Source organism: Mchenga conophoros, linkage group LG9 (assembly GCF_057382185.1).
Source record: "Mchenga conophoros isolate Kocher_MC1m ecotype Shallow Benthic linkage group LG9, M_conophoros_male_GT1.1, whole genome shotgun sequence".
In the NCBI taxonomy this organism is placed as follows: Eukaryota; Metazoa; Chordata; class Actinopteri; order Cichliformes; family Cichlidae; genus Mchenga; species Mchenga conophoros.
This window is the reverse complement of record NC_140534.1, coordinates 34,752,337-34,767,772: the sequence shown is the minus strand read 5'-3', so window position 1 is coordinate 34,767,772 and position 15,436 is coordinate 34,752,337. Positions and strand designations below refer to the sequence as shown.

Below are 15,436 nucleotides of genomic sequence, written 5' to 3'. Positions count from 1 at the left end.
GTCACACACCTGAGGTCACACACAGGTACGACACACCTGAGGTCACACACCTGAGGTCACACACAGGTACAACACACCTGAGGTCACACACAGGTACAACACACCTGAGGTCACACGCAGGTACGACACACCTGAGGTCACACACCTGAGGTCACACACAGGTACGACACACCTGAGGTCACACACCTGAGGTCACACACAGGTACGACACACCTGAGGTCACACGCAGGTACGACACACCTGAGGTCACACGCAGGTACAACACACCTGAGGTCACACGCAGGTACAACACACCTGAGGTCACACACAGGTACGACACACCTGAGGTCACACACCTGAGGTCACACACAGGTACAACACACCTGAGGTCACACACCTGAGGTCACACACAGGTACAACACACCTGAGGTCACACACAGGTACAACACACCTGAGGTCACACGCAGGTACGACACACCTGAGGTCACACACCTGAGGTCACACACAGGTACGACACACCTGAGGTCACACACCTGAGGTCACACACAGGTACGACACACCTGAGGTCACACGCAGGTACGACACACCTGAGGTCACACGCAGGTACAACACACCTGAGGTCACACGCAGGTACAACACACCTGAGGTCACACACAGGTACGACACACCTGAGGTCACACACCTGAGGTCACACACAGGTACGACACACCTGAGGTCACACACCTGAGGTCACACACAGGTACGACACACCTGAGGTCACACGCAGGTACGACACACCTGAGGTCACACGCAGGTACAACACACCTGAGGTCACACGCAGGTACGACACACCTGAGGTCACACACCTGAGGTCACACACAGGTACGACACACCTGAGGTCACACACAGGTACGACACACCTGAGGTCACACGCAGGTACGACACACCTGAGGTCACACACCTGAGGTCACACGCAGGTACGACACACCTGAGGTCACACGCAGGTACGACACACCTGAGGTCACACGCAGGTACGACACACCTGAGGTCACACACCTGAGGTCACACGCAGGTACGACACACCTGAGGTCACACACCTGAGGTCACACGCAGGTACGACACACCTGAGGTCACACGCAGGTACGACACGCCTGAGGTCACACACCTGAGGTCACACACAGGTACGACACACCTGAGGTCACACAGGTCACCTGTGGCTGTGAATGTTGTGGTCTTTTTGTGGTTATACATTTATGACTGTCTTTGTTGTTGTTACCTGTACTGTCTTCCTCGCTCTGACTCCTCGCTCGTCCTGCCTCCAGGTGAGCGTCCTTATCAGTGTCAGACCTGTGAGAGGACCTTCACCCTGAAGCACAGCCTGGTCCGGCACCAAAGGATCCACCTGAAAACCCGCGGTGCTGACGGCTCCTCTGGCGCCAACGACGACGCCGGCAGCGAGGACGGTGACTCCTGCACCCCGACCCCGACCTCCACCTGCCCGCCCTCAGAGAACGAGAGTGAGTGCGGGAGCGCCGCAGCCGGGATGAAGGAGCTGGAGGAGGAGGACGTGATGGACGAGGGGGAGGAACAGAGCCCTTCGAAACCAACAGAGTCCGGTGGGGACTCGGATCCTGCGACCGCCGTCGACTCGACTCCCAGCCGCCAAGCTACTGACACAAAGACAACTACTAGCGCCGAATTGACATCTGACCCAAACGCCTCCAAAGACCCCTCTCACTCCTCCACCAACTGCCCGCCAGGGGAAGCGGCAGCAGCCACCCCCACCCAGGGCTTTATCCAGGGGCTGCTGGAGATCCACGCCAAGCCCCCTCTGGAACACATCCTGCCCAACGGAGAGCCTCCTCTGGTGGGCGTGGAGTGAGGGCGAACCCCTAACCACAACACCGCAGTGCCATACGGTCGGAGAGACGCTACACCTTTGATGACGATGCAAAAACCAGCCCTGAAACCCTTTTTGATAGAGAGACGAAATCCTCGTTTTCTTGAAGTGCCTTACTACTAGTCCTAAAAGATGTTTTTGCTATATCTTTATCTGCATTATTACGGAGAATGGATCTAATTTTTATAGCTTTTTATGATGACAATGATTTACATAAGATTTTTTTGTGCGGGGGAATCTATATTTCAGCAATAAAAAGAATAAAGTTACGATTTATTATTGTTCTAGATTTTTCTTAGAGAAATGATCAACTTTGGAGACGCCAAGAGACAGACAGAGACTGAGACATGGCATCTGCCATTCTTCTTCGGTATTTAAATTAAGAGCTGGACGTCGCGACACACGTGTCTGAACAATATGCTTTCACAACGTTTCGGATTTCCTAAATTAGAAATTCACCAACCGCTTGTCCGGTTTGACCAGTCGATATTTTTGATATGTTTTGGATAAAACTGAAGAGCGAGGCGACAGCTGCACGGCTGCCGAAGCGGCCCAGATTCACCACAAAGACCACCACCGTCAACTGGCGGCCGCCTGCCACCGTGTGACCGAGGTAGCTTTTTTTCTGTTTTGTTTTTGTAACTGGAAAACGCCTCGCCGTTGTTCCGACTCTTGGCCGGCTCGGCAAAACACAAGAAAACATTCACGAACTTCTCAAAGTCGCATTTCTGTGTGAAGAGGAACTCTTGAAAGGGCAGAAAATAGTGTTTGTGTTCTCCGTGTTTCTTCTTCCTGTTTTGTTTTTTTTTAAACCCATCACACTATTGATCCCTGAAGCCACCCTGTGAGTCGGCCTGTGTGTGTGCTCATAATTTCTCACTCATAATCATTCTCAGTTGATTCCATGTGTGTACAGAGAGTTAAACATGAGGCACGTGATGCTCGAGTATTTTCTGTTTTTCTGCATGTGTGCGATTACCAGTGACATTTAGGTGTAGGGATGGGAATTCATTTTCGTGGATTTTTTTTATATATATGTAACTGAACAAATCAAAAGGTTTTGTGTTTGTGTATGGGTGTGAGTGTGAGTGTGCGCGACTCCCACCTGTCTCTCATCGTCACCCCCTAGTATTCTTATAGGGTTTATTACAGGGCCTCCAGCGTGCTAATGTGTAACGCCGCTAATACCTGACTTAGGTTCAGTTTACCTCAACTTCTGCTTTTTAACTGCAACCATTAAAGCAACCGACGAGCAGCTCTGTAGGCAACCCTTTAAATCCTATGTCTTCCTAAGCTGGGCTAATGCTCTGCAGGCCAGGTTTCTACTGTGGGCCAAATCAAAGCAAGCCAGGGCTAACTCATTAGTGTAGCTTCAAACACGGCATGCACACTAACCCAAATAGAAGCTAATTTAGTAGAACATAGAAATGGCAAGGAATTTGTTAATACCACGGTTAAAAACCGGTATGATGCTAGCTAGCGGTATTTTACCTACATTGGCATCAGCTTTTCTTCGGGAGCAATTAGACATTAGAAAATGTTAGTTAGTTTGGAAAAACTGACCAGAGCAGGCAAGATGATAAAAACCCTAAGATATCAAAATAGTAAAAAGGTAGTATTAGATGGCAATAACTGACTATAACAAAGCTAGCAACGGATTAACTTGGTTAAATAACTTGGTATGGTTAGTTGGCCCTTCTTATCTCTAATATAAGCTTAGGTTTTCTTATTGGGTTCCAACATATCGCCCACAGGCTAAAAATGCTACAGGCTAGCTAGAATTAACCAGCCTGCCCAGACTTGTGTTTACTCTGTTAATGTTTTGGTTTGGTTAGTTAGCTCTAGCTAGCTCTGATTACAAGGTTGGGTTTTGCTAATTGGATCCTGGGACATCACCTACCTACTGGGTAAAAACATATCTTAACTAATATTAACTGACCGGATTAGATAAGACCAAACATGACTAAGCTAGTTAGCAGGATTTCTAGCTAAGTGTCAGCCTAGCTAGTCCTCTTACAGTATTATCCGTGTTTCTTGAGTTGGCCCTGGACTTGTTTAGCACGGCTTGTCCCATTTTACCCCCACCTTTTCTTCTGAAAGTACATGAGGACTTGTACCTCTTTTGTGTTCATCTGTGCTGATACAAAGAGAACAACTGAAAACGTTCAGTTTCTATTTGACATGTACTTTGCTTGTGTTTTGGAAACTATGTAGTGAGAGTTGGTTAGGGCTGGGCGATGAGGCTAAGAATCTGAGCACAATTTAAAAAACAAATAAATAAATATCAGTTGATAGTTGTTATTGTGAAAGCTTGTTCCTGCAATTCGGGGGGAAATGTATTTGTTTTCCATAGGTCGACGTTTCAAGTTATGTATCTTGAAATTTCAAGATCCTGAAAAGTAACTTGAAAGTTAAACTTACCAACTCAAAATTTCATGTCTTGATATCTCTGCTTTTACTGAGCAGTAACCTTAAAAATCAAGATACTCAATAGTACTATTCAATTTTTGAAATATCTAAACTGAACTGTTAAAATTTTGACACACCTTTTACCTGGCGATTACTTTTGTTTTATTATTTTATTATTATTATTTTTTCCTGAAGGAAACAAGCTTCCATACATAGTTACTTTAATATAAATCAGTGCATTATTTATTTGAAGTTTAAAGGCCCGGTGCTTGAAAATGTTGACGTTTGCTGCTGGATAAGTCGTATGGAATTGAGGGTCTGCGTCTACTAACAACACTAGTTTGGGACTGTAATTACTTTCTGCTATTTGAAGAAAAAATAATGCCTGATGTTAGCTGATCTGTTCATTCTCCAGATTATAAATTGCCAAATGTCATTTCCAAACTACTGAAGCAGAGTTACCTTTCTGAGGATATCTTTGCCCTTCCAGCATTCGCAAAACCATTATTGAGCTTTTGTTAAATTTTTATTGAGTTCATACTGTGATAACCTCTGTTGCTGTTTTATCGCCCAGCCCTAAGGTGGATTTGTGGTTAAGAATTTGGCATTATAGACAATCAGTTCATTTTCAAAATGATCCCTTTAGCTGTACGTTGAAAGAGGAGCTAAATGAAGGGGTGAGAGGGATGGGCGGATGGGTCGGTTGGAGTGGGGGTGAAATCACGACACTATTTTGTGTTCCCAAACTGTATTACCCGCTGCACAAACACACACAAATAAAAGGGCTAACGTCACCCCTGGACCAGCCTATCCAAACGAACCCATAACATCAGGGCTATTGATCCTGATAGCATGTATATGTTTTCTTTTTCATGTAAAGATTGATAATACTTAATAATCTTGTACAGATTCTTTTTTCTTTTTTTTTAAATATCAAGCAACCTCATAAGCAAATCAAACCTCAGCGGCTCATAACGGAACTGTAGGCCAGCAGCAGTCAGCCATTTACTCGAGATATATTGAACAACCACAACTGAGCTGACTTGTAGCTGCCGTTAAGTGGCACTAACAACTTCCAAAACTACTACTACTATTAATACTATTAGTAATATTAGCATGGACTGTCGTAACACAATCAAGAGAGAAAGGGAGTCAGTTTCCTCCATTCTGTAATGTTTATATTTTTGTCAATACATCAAATCATTTGGGCCTCACAAACGTTTAATGAAATTTAGAAAGCTAAAGTACGATAAAAATGTAGAATTTCCCTTTTTGAGCTGTTAATGAATAAAAATTAAATATTAGTTTCTTTCAAAGCAGAGCGAGTCCCAATACAGCATTCATTCCTCCGTTATTTTCAGCAGCTAACATCTCATCTAAAGCTGTGAAAACTACAACTAAAATTTATATATTTGCATTTAGATCATTTTGATTTGGAAAATACGAAGATGATCAAAAGCGTTTGTTTGGCTTTTCCTCCTGTTTTAGTGCCTTAGCAGTTATGTTGTTGCTCAAAATTGAAAAAAATTATTAAAGCTTGTAGGCTAGTGGCTAACAATAATCCATCATGCTAGCTAGCTTACTAGCTTGTTTATTTTTAGCTTAGTCAGCATCGATTGATTAACGCATTTGAATCATGTTTAATAAATTTAAAAAACAAACAAACTATGGAGCAGATTATGGAAGAAACTAGCTAAAAGTTAGCTAAAATGCTAACACCCGGTCTTTTTTTTTTTTTTTTTTTTTTAAATAAAGATAGCGTCGTCTAAATAGTTTGTCAGCGGCTTAAAATTTTCCATAATTGAAGCATTTCCTCAGAGTTTAATAGAATGTATCAGCATTTCCATAGATTTACTTCAGTAATGTTTTTTAAATGAATTTGTTCCTAAGATTGGTGATTTTTTTTTTTTTTTTTTTGCAACTTTGCCACTCTAGTCAAAGCGAGTAAAGTTAACCATGATGCTAATCACAGTTGAGTTAATAAGTTTCGTGGCCGGGAGGAAATCCTCCCTTTCTCTCTGAACTGTTTCCTGTTTTGTTAGCTCCCTCTGTGCTCCCTCTGGATTACGTGTGTGTGTGTGTGTGCGCACGGCCATATGAATACTGGACTTCCATTCGAATGCACGTGGACTGTTTTTAAATGTATTTATTTGGAGCCCAGGCGAGTGTGTCTGTGTGTGTGTGTGTGTGTGTGTTTAGTTTCTACAATGACTTGAGAAGAAGCCATGTATTAAGAGTATCACATTTATGCTGCAGAACTGTTTTGAGAAACTGATGGTTTGTGTCGTGGACTAACCGGCTCACCATAGGTGCAGCGGGCCGGGGTGCGAATCGGACTAGCAATAAGAATCCCTCTGAATCCAAAAAGCTTTATGTAGATCTCCTGTATATGAGTTGAGAACAGATTGTTTGGGTCTATTGGTTTTATTGTGTTGTTAGTTTTTGTTTCTTATTTTTTTCTCTATGATATATAAATGCGTATAAAACTGTGAAAATCCATTGTGTTCAGTTAAAGGGTGACTTTTAGGTTAGGTTTTTGTTTTTTTGCATGTTAATCTAATTTGTTCAATTATGGATGATTTCTCTTTTCTCATCACTTCTTGTGCTACACACACACACACACACACACACACACACACACACACACACACACACACACACATATATATGAAATTATATATAACCTCGCTCTCAGGGTCTTTCACGAATCCATATTCAAAATGCTTCATGTTCTTATTTCCTGAGTTGCAACTTGTCCTGATTACATTGTCTCTCTTTTTTTTTTCTTTTTAATGAGTCAGAACTGTCAATCACTACATTTAGCACTTGACTGTGAACTCGTCAAAAACAAATGTGTGGTTGGATTAAAAGACAGACCCCCCCCCTCCTTCCACACACAGATATTTGGTTGAAGTCCTCCTCTGGTTCGGTTTCGCCCTCCTGTGTAATGTTGCGTCCCGGTCAGAGGTCAAAGGGAACGTCAGAGAGGAGATTTCTAAACACACTCGCACAAATGCTGGACCTCAATCAGAAAGCATTAAGACACAATCGTCTGAAAAACGTTGATTTCTTTTCCTCTGTGGTGGTTTCCCTCGTCTGTCCTCTCAAACATGACAGTGTTTCACAAAGTCAAGAGATGTAAACCTGTTCTGTATTCAACCCAATAAGAGAAAGCAATAAAGAATATATCAAGGAAAGGTGTGTGAATCAAAGACCGTCCACGGCTTTTTTGTCACAAGTGTTTAAATGACAGTTTTAGGAGGCAAATGTTATGTAAAAAAAACAAATTCCAGTCTAGTTAATGTAGAAAACATCTGATCTTATTCAGTTCATATTTACACTACATTGCATTGTGTTCTTTAACGCTGTAGTGTAGTATTTTTGTGGGATAGGAGGGTTTCTATCAGATTCCTAAAGTTTTATTTGTCGTCTGATAGACATACTTCAGTGTTGAGTAAAAGTACAGCAGAGGACGTAGAGTTGGTACTCTTTTCTGCATCTTGAAGGACCAGAGTCCCTGTAGAAGCACGTTTTGCCATGAATCTATGGATATATCTGGGTGATGACACTGAAGTGTCAATCTGAATGATTAGAGATCAATAACTTTAACATCTGAATCTGGCATGTACAGAATCATCGACCAAATCTGACGAAACAAACTTTTAAAGTTTCCTTGCACATGCAGCCACACCTTAGGCGAAGGTCTCGGCCCACGCCACATTTCTTTGCCTGGGAAATGGAAGGAGCCGTTTACTGAAGCATCTGCAAACATACGTGAAGCCACAGCATATGAGACAAAAACGGAGTAGATAGACTTCTCAAGAAGTCCGCAGCCTGAACTCTGAGGCAGCTTTCTTTCAGGAGCAGCTCTCCAGCCTTAAAGGACATTCAAAGCTTTTCTTTAGCTTTCAGCCGTCTGTCGATGGCGCCACACTGCTTCAGTCACGCTGAGGTTCGGGCTCTGGGGGGCTGATGATGGACTGCAGTGCAAAAGAAAAAAACTGAACTGACGATCAGACTCTTTCCAGATGTTACTGCACGCGACAGTCTGATGGTGCTTTGTTCATAATGCCATCAGATTTTAACGAGATGTCCAGACTAAACCCAAACTCTCCTTCATACACGTCGATGGTTGGAGCCAAACATTTGAAATTTTCGCCTATCAGTTAAAAATGTTCTGGTACAAGAACTGAAAATGGAAACCGGGACGCTGTGTGATCCTCGTGCTGACAGGTGTAGCTCAGAGCAGCTCTGCTGGTTGGAGGTTCGACTCCAGGCTGCAGTCATGAACCCAAAGCTGCTGAACGTTAGAGAAAAGTCCTTCAGTGGCTGAGGTGTGTGTGAGGACATGGATGGAACTGACAACGGATTTTCAGTTAAACCTTTATTAGCTGCACACAGACATGTTGGATTTCATGACATTAAAACCTGTTCATGCACAATAATTCATCTTTATCTTACAGAATATACACCTCACATTCACCCCACAAACACACAGCGGTGCAGGCTCTGGCCCCTCCCACAACAGCTGATATCAGAGCGATATCAGGATCACCTGTGCAGGTAAACCCGACCGCATGAAGGTGTTAGAGCCGCAGAGGAGGAAGATTTTAGCAAAAGCAATCATCATAAATTAACACATCCTGTTAACATTTAAGGTGGAGCAGCAGGGATCGGGCCACAGTAACACCACCTTTTCTTAACCCTGGGGGCGGCATGCTAGGATGCTCTGTGGCGTCACACTCTCACGGTTTCCTGCAGCAGGACACTCGTGTGCACGTGAACGTACGCGATGATTTGCGTCCCGTCGAGTCGTCTCCTCGCCACGGAGACCGGGCTCACACGGTGGAGGGCTTCATCAACGCCTGCTCCCCAAACAGCTGCTTGAAGTGAGCCACGTGCTCCTCGCAGTGCTCACCTGGGTTGAAGGCGGGGCTTCCCCTGAGTCGCTGGTTTCTCTGCTGGAACGACCTAAACACCGTGTAGAACAGCATCTGGTCTCCGGTCTGCTGCGCCGCGTCCAGGAACTTCCGCGCAGACGCGTTGTCGTGGCCACCTGCGCCGGGAGAAACACGTCAGGGCGAGTTTGCGTTAAACACATTCGTGTGTGTGAGGGAGGAAACGCCTCAGGATCAACGCACCGACGCTGCGGATGAATCTGAGCGCGCCCAGAACCTGCTGCTTCGACAGCAGAACCTCGATGATCTCGTCGTTGGCCGTGGACAGACGCTGTGAACGCAAACAGGAAGTTTACAGCGATGAACCAATGAAATGACCACGTGAAGGTTTTTAAGCTTGTTTGGTACCTTCAGCATGTCCAGGGACAGCTGGTGTGCGGGTGGGTACGTGCTCTCCAGAGACAGCAGCAAACACGCCTGAGAGGACACAATTCAACAATGAGACACTGAAACGATGGACGTAACCAGCACGTCGAGGAAGACGAGCTCTGCTCGGGCTCAACGGGAGATGAGGGGCGTCGACAGACCCGCAGACTCGGCGTCTCAGGATGAGCTCCTGGTTTGAACTCACCAGAGGTTTGGAGTCGCTGAGGACGTGGTACTGCAGGAACTGGTGCAGCATGTAGAACAGGTTGTGTTGCACCAGCGTCTTGATCACCAGCTCGTACAGGTAATGCTGGAAAAAACCATTACAGGTGTTACCAGGACCAGTAACAATCCCAGCCTGCTCGCGTGGCTCTGCTGAGTTACCTGGACGGTGATCTGGAACTGGTTCAGAGAGCGGATGTACTCCATCAGCACGGCGATGATGAACTTGTGGGAGACGCCCTGCGGGCACAGAGCAGGAAGTTCATCACATCACCTGGTTTGAAAACGTTTGGGTGGAAACTCACAGGAGCCCGTGCGGCGTACCTTCCTCTCCGTGAACGAGGACAGGACGTGCGTGTACATGTCCGACTGGTCGATGACGGCCTGAGTTCTGACCGGACGCTTCTGGGCGGCGCTTCCTCGGCTCGGTCCGGACTCCATCGCCTGCAAACGGGGAAAAAAAAAAAAAAAAAAACCCTGTTAGAAATCAGATCAGGTGACTTTAGGGAGCAGGAAGCTCCGTGGGTGCCTCACCTGAGTGTAGCTCTGCTCCGCCTCCAGGTAATCTTTGTACACCTGGTTGAGTTTGTCAAACACGGTCGCCACAACAGGAAGACTTCCCTTCTCGCCGACCTCCAGAACTGCAACACAGACAGAAGAGTGGGACTTTGGCTCGTGGCACAGCTCGCCGTTCAGAGGAAATAACAGCATGAATGTGCGAACTACAGGTCGAGCTGCTGCCTCAGATTGTGCCTGGTGTTACTGGTTTCACTGGTTTCTACATCCCCTCAGTCCTGGCTCACAGCTTATTTTATGTTTTACGGAGCATCGAAGCAGAAACGTCGACCCAGAGGAGCAGCTGGATCCTCAGGTGAGTCGCTCTGGTTTTCTTCATAACCAGAGCGCCATCTCATCATCAGCTTCGATTTCTGATCAGAGTAAAGACGAGCGGCGGTTAGATACGCACTCTGCGAGCAGACCGACAGGATGACCATCTTGCACTCTCTGCGCCGTAACAGGAAGTCCATCAGTTTGCCTTTGTCCTGCAGCAGGTTGACTGTGGGCGGCAGCTTCACCTGCAGGTACCACAGGTAACCTGAAACAGCAGAAATGATGCTGTGGATGGTGGAACAATCATTTTTAGTCCGTTCACAGAATTGTTGTTTGACTTGTGTGCGAGAAAATGAAACGTCTCTGACGTCGGGCTCAGATAAAACAGGATTTCCATCAGGGCTGCTCTACTGCAGGAGACGCCTGGACTGAACTTCAACCCCACCATGGATTCATCCTGAACGTAGCATTAAGTGTATTTTCTCCATTGTGCGTTTGCGTTTGCTCACCTTCGCTGGCGCTGATGATGATGTCTGGCTGGAAGACGCTCCAGGAGGAGGAGTCTGGAGTGACGCTGAGGAAAAGAAACGCCTGAGACTGGCAGCGAATCAAACATTTACTGTGAGGAAAGGATACAGAGCTGACACGGCACCGGAGGCTGCGAAGGAACGGCCGCCGGCCCTGCGGGGAAGACGAGAGGACGGTGAAGAAGAAGCACAGCTTCACAGCAGAGCGTCACCTTCACGACTAACTAAGCAGCATCGTCGATAAACAGCAGAGGTCTGCAGTCGGTGCCAACCTCACGCTTCGGATTCTAATCCCAGCTTTCGATGCTTTGCTCCTCTCAGCTTCACTTCTGTTTCACAGCTACTTAAAGGCGCAGGTTCGATTCTGTGCTCTTCTCACGGGTGCCTGTAACTCCTCTGCTGTTAATCACATATTTCCTGTTCAACTAACTCATTTCATCTATTCAAAGCTGAACGTTTGCAGTTCGATCACATCTTGATTCATTGGTAGCTTTCGTGCGTACCTGACAGCGGGATCCTGTAGGGGTGGATGGACCTGGCGGGCAGGACGGGCTGGTGGATGTTCAGGGCACAGTCGGGCTCCTTCAGCTTGATGTCGAAGATCAGCGAGGTCTGAATGACAGAGCATGAAGCCGGTTTAACAAAAACACCTGAGATCGTCAGCTCCACCGTGCCCGGCGCCTCAGAGGAAGGACGGGGCTCTAACCTGCGAGCTCTGGTGATGAACCACCACCAGGTTGTCGACGATGTTCAGAGCGAACTTGCCCGTCGTGTTCAGCTTCAGCACGTGACTCTTCTTACAGGAACCTTCCCTGAGCCACACAGAGGGAACACGAGAGCCTGGATTTAAAGCGTCAGCGCGTTTTAAAGCTCCAGTCCAGCAATCAGCAGACGCTGCGGAGCGTTTACCTGGACAGGTGGTACAGCACCACCTCTGCACTGGGACTGTTGGCCGTCCTCGAGTGATGCTTCAGGTACATCACGTACAGCTGACCATAGCTGCAAACACATAGTTAAGTCATTGTTGTTGTTTTTTTAAGTGCAGCACAAACAAAAGAAAATAACCCAGCCTGTGAATTACATGGTTGCCATGGCGATGTCTCTCTCCGACAGGCTGAGTTTGGCGGGTTTGGGGACAACCGGCAGCTCGATCTCAAACTTGGACATCTTGGACATGGTCCCGTTCTGGAACAGCAAAACAAAGTTTCCTCACATCAGCTGACCTCGACTGCAGGTGAAGCCACGCCCACTCTAGAAATGATCCATTCAGGATGCACAATGAAGCGATGTGGATGTGCTGCTGCACAGAAACGGCCTCTAAACCGACCAATGAACGCACGCACACTGAAATCAAAATGACGAGCTTTGTGTTGCTATAGCGACGTGAGTATCCGCCTCACCCTGAAGGCGAAGGGCTGCAGGATGTTCCCCTGCACGGTGGTGGACAGCAGGATGACGGCGGTCTCGGGGCAGTACTGGTACCAGTTCACGTTGATGCTCTGACTCTTCAGCAGCTTCAGGCTGCGCTTGTCTGGAAACACCTGAGCACACAGGAGGTCATGACATCACAGCTGAACAGGTAAAGCTCAGGTGAGCCTGAGGCACACACAGACACTTTTCACGTTTATCGTCTTAAATGACGAGAACCAAAGTGCCAGGCATCAAACTGATGTCACTTCCTGTTTGTCCTTGTAGAACGCACACATGGAGATGAGACGTTTCAACAGGTCAAACACTGAATTGTTCCTTTGAACTCTCCAATCAGAGGACATTGTATGAAGATTTGAGTCACATGACCACGCAGAGCCGAACACTCAGCACAGCTCTCTGTGGGCGAGCTGTTCGGGTTACCTGGTAAAACTCGATTCCCTGGTCGGTTATGAAGACGACCTCGTTCCAGTTGGTCCAACAGAAACCTAAAATGCTGGCGTTCTTCGTCTGCGGAGCGACACAAACATCATGAGCCCAGTTCGTCCGTCAGCAGACGGCCTGCAAACAGCAGGAACTGCAGCGTACCTTACACTCCTGACTGAACTCTGTGTGCGGGTAGTCGGGGATGAAGTTGATGAAATCCTGCCAACACAAAAACAGCGTTCGCCCGGATCAGAAACATTCAAAACAGAAACGTCACATTTGAAACCATCGCTAACCAAGCATGCGTGACCTGCATGACCAGAAGGAAAAAAATAACAAACATTTACAATAAAAACTGAACTTCCAACAAAAAATTCAACATTTACAAATAAAAAGGTTTGTATCATAAATTCTCCACTAGAGGCACAGTTTTATCAAATAAGTGTGCAGGATTTTAGAAACGAGACCACAATGAGGCGAAATAAGGCAGGAGCCCCGCCGCTCCTCTGCGCCTATTAAGACCATGTCTGAGTGTCCCTGAACTCACCACAGACTTGGAGGTTCTCTGCACAGCCAGGATCTTGTTACCGATGGAAAACTTGATGCATTTTACTTCTCCTTTATCGTCCATCCTGACGAGTCAAACACACAGTTTACATAAGCATTCCCGTTTTACTGATCTAAACACTGCCAGTGAACGCATCGCTCCAGTTTCGGCCTCTCCAGTCACTCTGACCTCTGACCTGAAGGCTTTAAAGACCCAGCAGCAGCATGAAGCCGAGAGTTTCAGTATCTGGGACAAGTTATTCAACTTTCAGAGCGTCGTCAGGCATTGGGGAGATAACCTAAACCCACTTTAGATGGAACTTGCACACATAAAGGAGGGGGGGGGGGGGGTCACAGGGAAGCGTGGGTTTGAGTTGAAGAACACCTTCCAAAGCATACCCAGCTGTGTGCAACGCCTTCATTAGCATCTCCAGGCCCGGCTTCAACCACCAAGAATAACCCAGAGCTGTGAAGGTTTACCCTCATGTGGCGACAGGTACAAATAAAGATTAAAAACACGGACGTGCTTTATCTTTAAATCCACGAACCTGAAGGCGACGCTGCTCTTGTCATCAGGACCTTTAACCACCACCCCGGTGGCTCCACCTGAACGCACTGCGAACACCTGGAGAAAGAAAACAGATGTCGGACAGCTGCACACAGGTGTGTTTAATATAACACGCAAACACCAGAGCGGTGTAAGTCTGAGCAACTTTTACTGACACAAGAGATGAAAATGTCCTCTATCACTCAAATATGGCGAAGAAGAGGCCACACCTGTAAAAACGAACCAAACAAAATGAAGCATGTTTGGGAGAATTTCACGTCAGCTGATCGTGGTTCAGATTAATCGCAGTTTAATAGCAGCTGACAGTGAGTGAAGTCCTCCGGGTTACTTCTTATTTTTCATAGTCAGAGCTTAATTTAAGCCAGTTAACATCCTAAATAAAATAATCAATTATTAAATATGTTTTAAATAAACTCCACTGTCACATTTTACCGGAAATGTTCCAGTTTTTGAACTTATTCATTTAAATCCGCCGGCAGAAGTTTTGCTAGCTGTTAGCCGTTAGCCGTTAGCTCACCTGCTTGTTGGCCTCGTCGAAGAAGACGTTGTTGACGCTCGAGGCATGTTCGAACTGCACGGGGTTCTCGCTCAGCTCCAGGTAATGCTCCTCGGCCATCCTTCGCACCTGGCCGCCGCTTTATTTCGCAGGTTTCCGCTCGGTTCTGCCTCCAGACTCCGGCCTCTGATCGCGGAAGAAGAGCGAAGCAACCGGCCAGAGACACGACTTCCACTGCAGCCTTCACAATAAAAGCAGGAGTTTTATTGTTAGATGTTCATATCCTCTGAGGCTCTGTATAAAACGGAGGAGGCTTCCAGCAGTGGCGTTGTTGTGGGAGTTGAGCTACTGCCTCTTGCAGGTCACTGCACAGTCAACAATACTGGTGCTTATTATTTTTAGTGTATCACTTTATATGTTAGGAGATATTTTTATTCTCCTTCATCTTTTTTCAGTTGCTCCCTGTAAGAGTGACCACAGCAGATCATCAGCCTCCGTGTCACTCTTTCCCTAGAATCAACCCTCTGTGCGTCCTCTTTCTCTACATCAGTGAACCTCTTCCTGTTTTCCTCCTGCCTGACAGCTTCATCTTCATCATCCGATGTCCAAGTTTTGGGCAAATCAAACAAGCGGATCATAAAGAAGGAAATTACTTTCCCCCAGCTCGCACAGGGGTGCTCAGCAATCGGGTGCGAGAGACAAGATCAGAAATGTCTGAGGCCGTTTTTCACAAAGTTAAAGTTGTTCAGTGTCTTCTGCACGAGTGAGGGGAGAGCGGAGCAGCATCTGTGAAGCAGATTT

At 46.5% G+C, this 15,436-nt stretch overlaps 2 protein-coding genes across 7 annotated transcripts in view; one reads left to right on the top strand and one right to left on the bottom strand.

Annotated features, from left to right (window-relative positions):
- rreb1a (ras responsive element binding protein 1a) overlaps nt 1-7,479 on the top strand; it is a 55,128-nt gene extending 47,649 nt beyond the window's left edge. For all 5 annotated transcript variants that reach the window (XM_085287807.1, XM_085287804.1, XM_085287808.1 and 2 more), the window contains one exon: nt 1,281-7,479. In XM_085287807.1, the coding sequence (XP_085143933.1) occupies nt 1,281-1,840 (560 nt within the window). In that variant the 3' untranslated portion in view covers nt 1,841-7,479. The remainder of the gene's footprint in view (nt 1-1,280) is intronic.
- A 1,157-nt stretch (nt 7,480-8,636) lies between these two features.
- rmc1 (regulator of MON1-CCZ1) lies at nt 8,637-14,890 on the bottom strand. 2 transcript variants are annotated; one of them, XM_085287809.1, is made up of 20 exons: nt 14,657-14,890; nt 14,120-14,196; nt 13,573-13,657; nt 13,188-13,244; nt 13,023-13,109; nt 12,572-12,712; nt 12,253-12,356; nt 12,081-12,170; nt 11,878-11,983; nt 11,675-11,783; nt 11,281-11,325; nt 11,154-11,207; nt 10,781-10,909; nt 10,348-10,454; nt 10,138-10,257; nt 9,976-10,053; nt 9,797-9,901; nt 9,574-9,642; nt 9,409-9,496; nt 8,637-9,323 (listed from the first exon to the last, which is right to left on the bottom strand). In XM_085287809.1, the coding sequence occupies exons 1-20, from the start codon at nt 14,753-14,755 to the stop codon at nt 9,106-9,108; spliced, it is 1,968 nt and encodes a 655-aa protein (XP_085143935.1). In that variant the 5' UTR covers nt 14,756-14,890; the 3' UTR covers nt 8,637-9,105. The 2 variants fall into 2 exon arrangements, with proteins under 2 accessions (XP_085143935.1, XP_085143936.1); XM_085287810.1 differs by lacking the exon at nt 14,657-14,890 and adding an exon at nt 14,295-14,348.
- Between the last annotated feature and the right edge of the window lie 546 nt (nt 14,891-15,436).

Bases quoted from the DNA above. Each gene is read 5' to 3' on its own strand.
- rmc1 (XM_085287809.1), bottom strand. From the start codon at position 14,755: ATGGCCGAGGAGCATTACCTGGAGCTGAGCGAGAACCCCGTGCAGTTC. The intron at 12,171-12,252 runs GTAATTCACAGG...ATGTGTTTGCAG, and splicing joins GACATCGCCATGGCAACCAT to CTATGGTCAGCTGTACGTGA. The intron at 10,258-10,347 runs GTGAGGCACCCA...CCCCGTTTGCAG, and splicing joins CGGAGCAGAGCTACACTCAG to GCGATGGAGTCCGGACCGAG.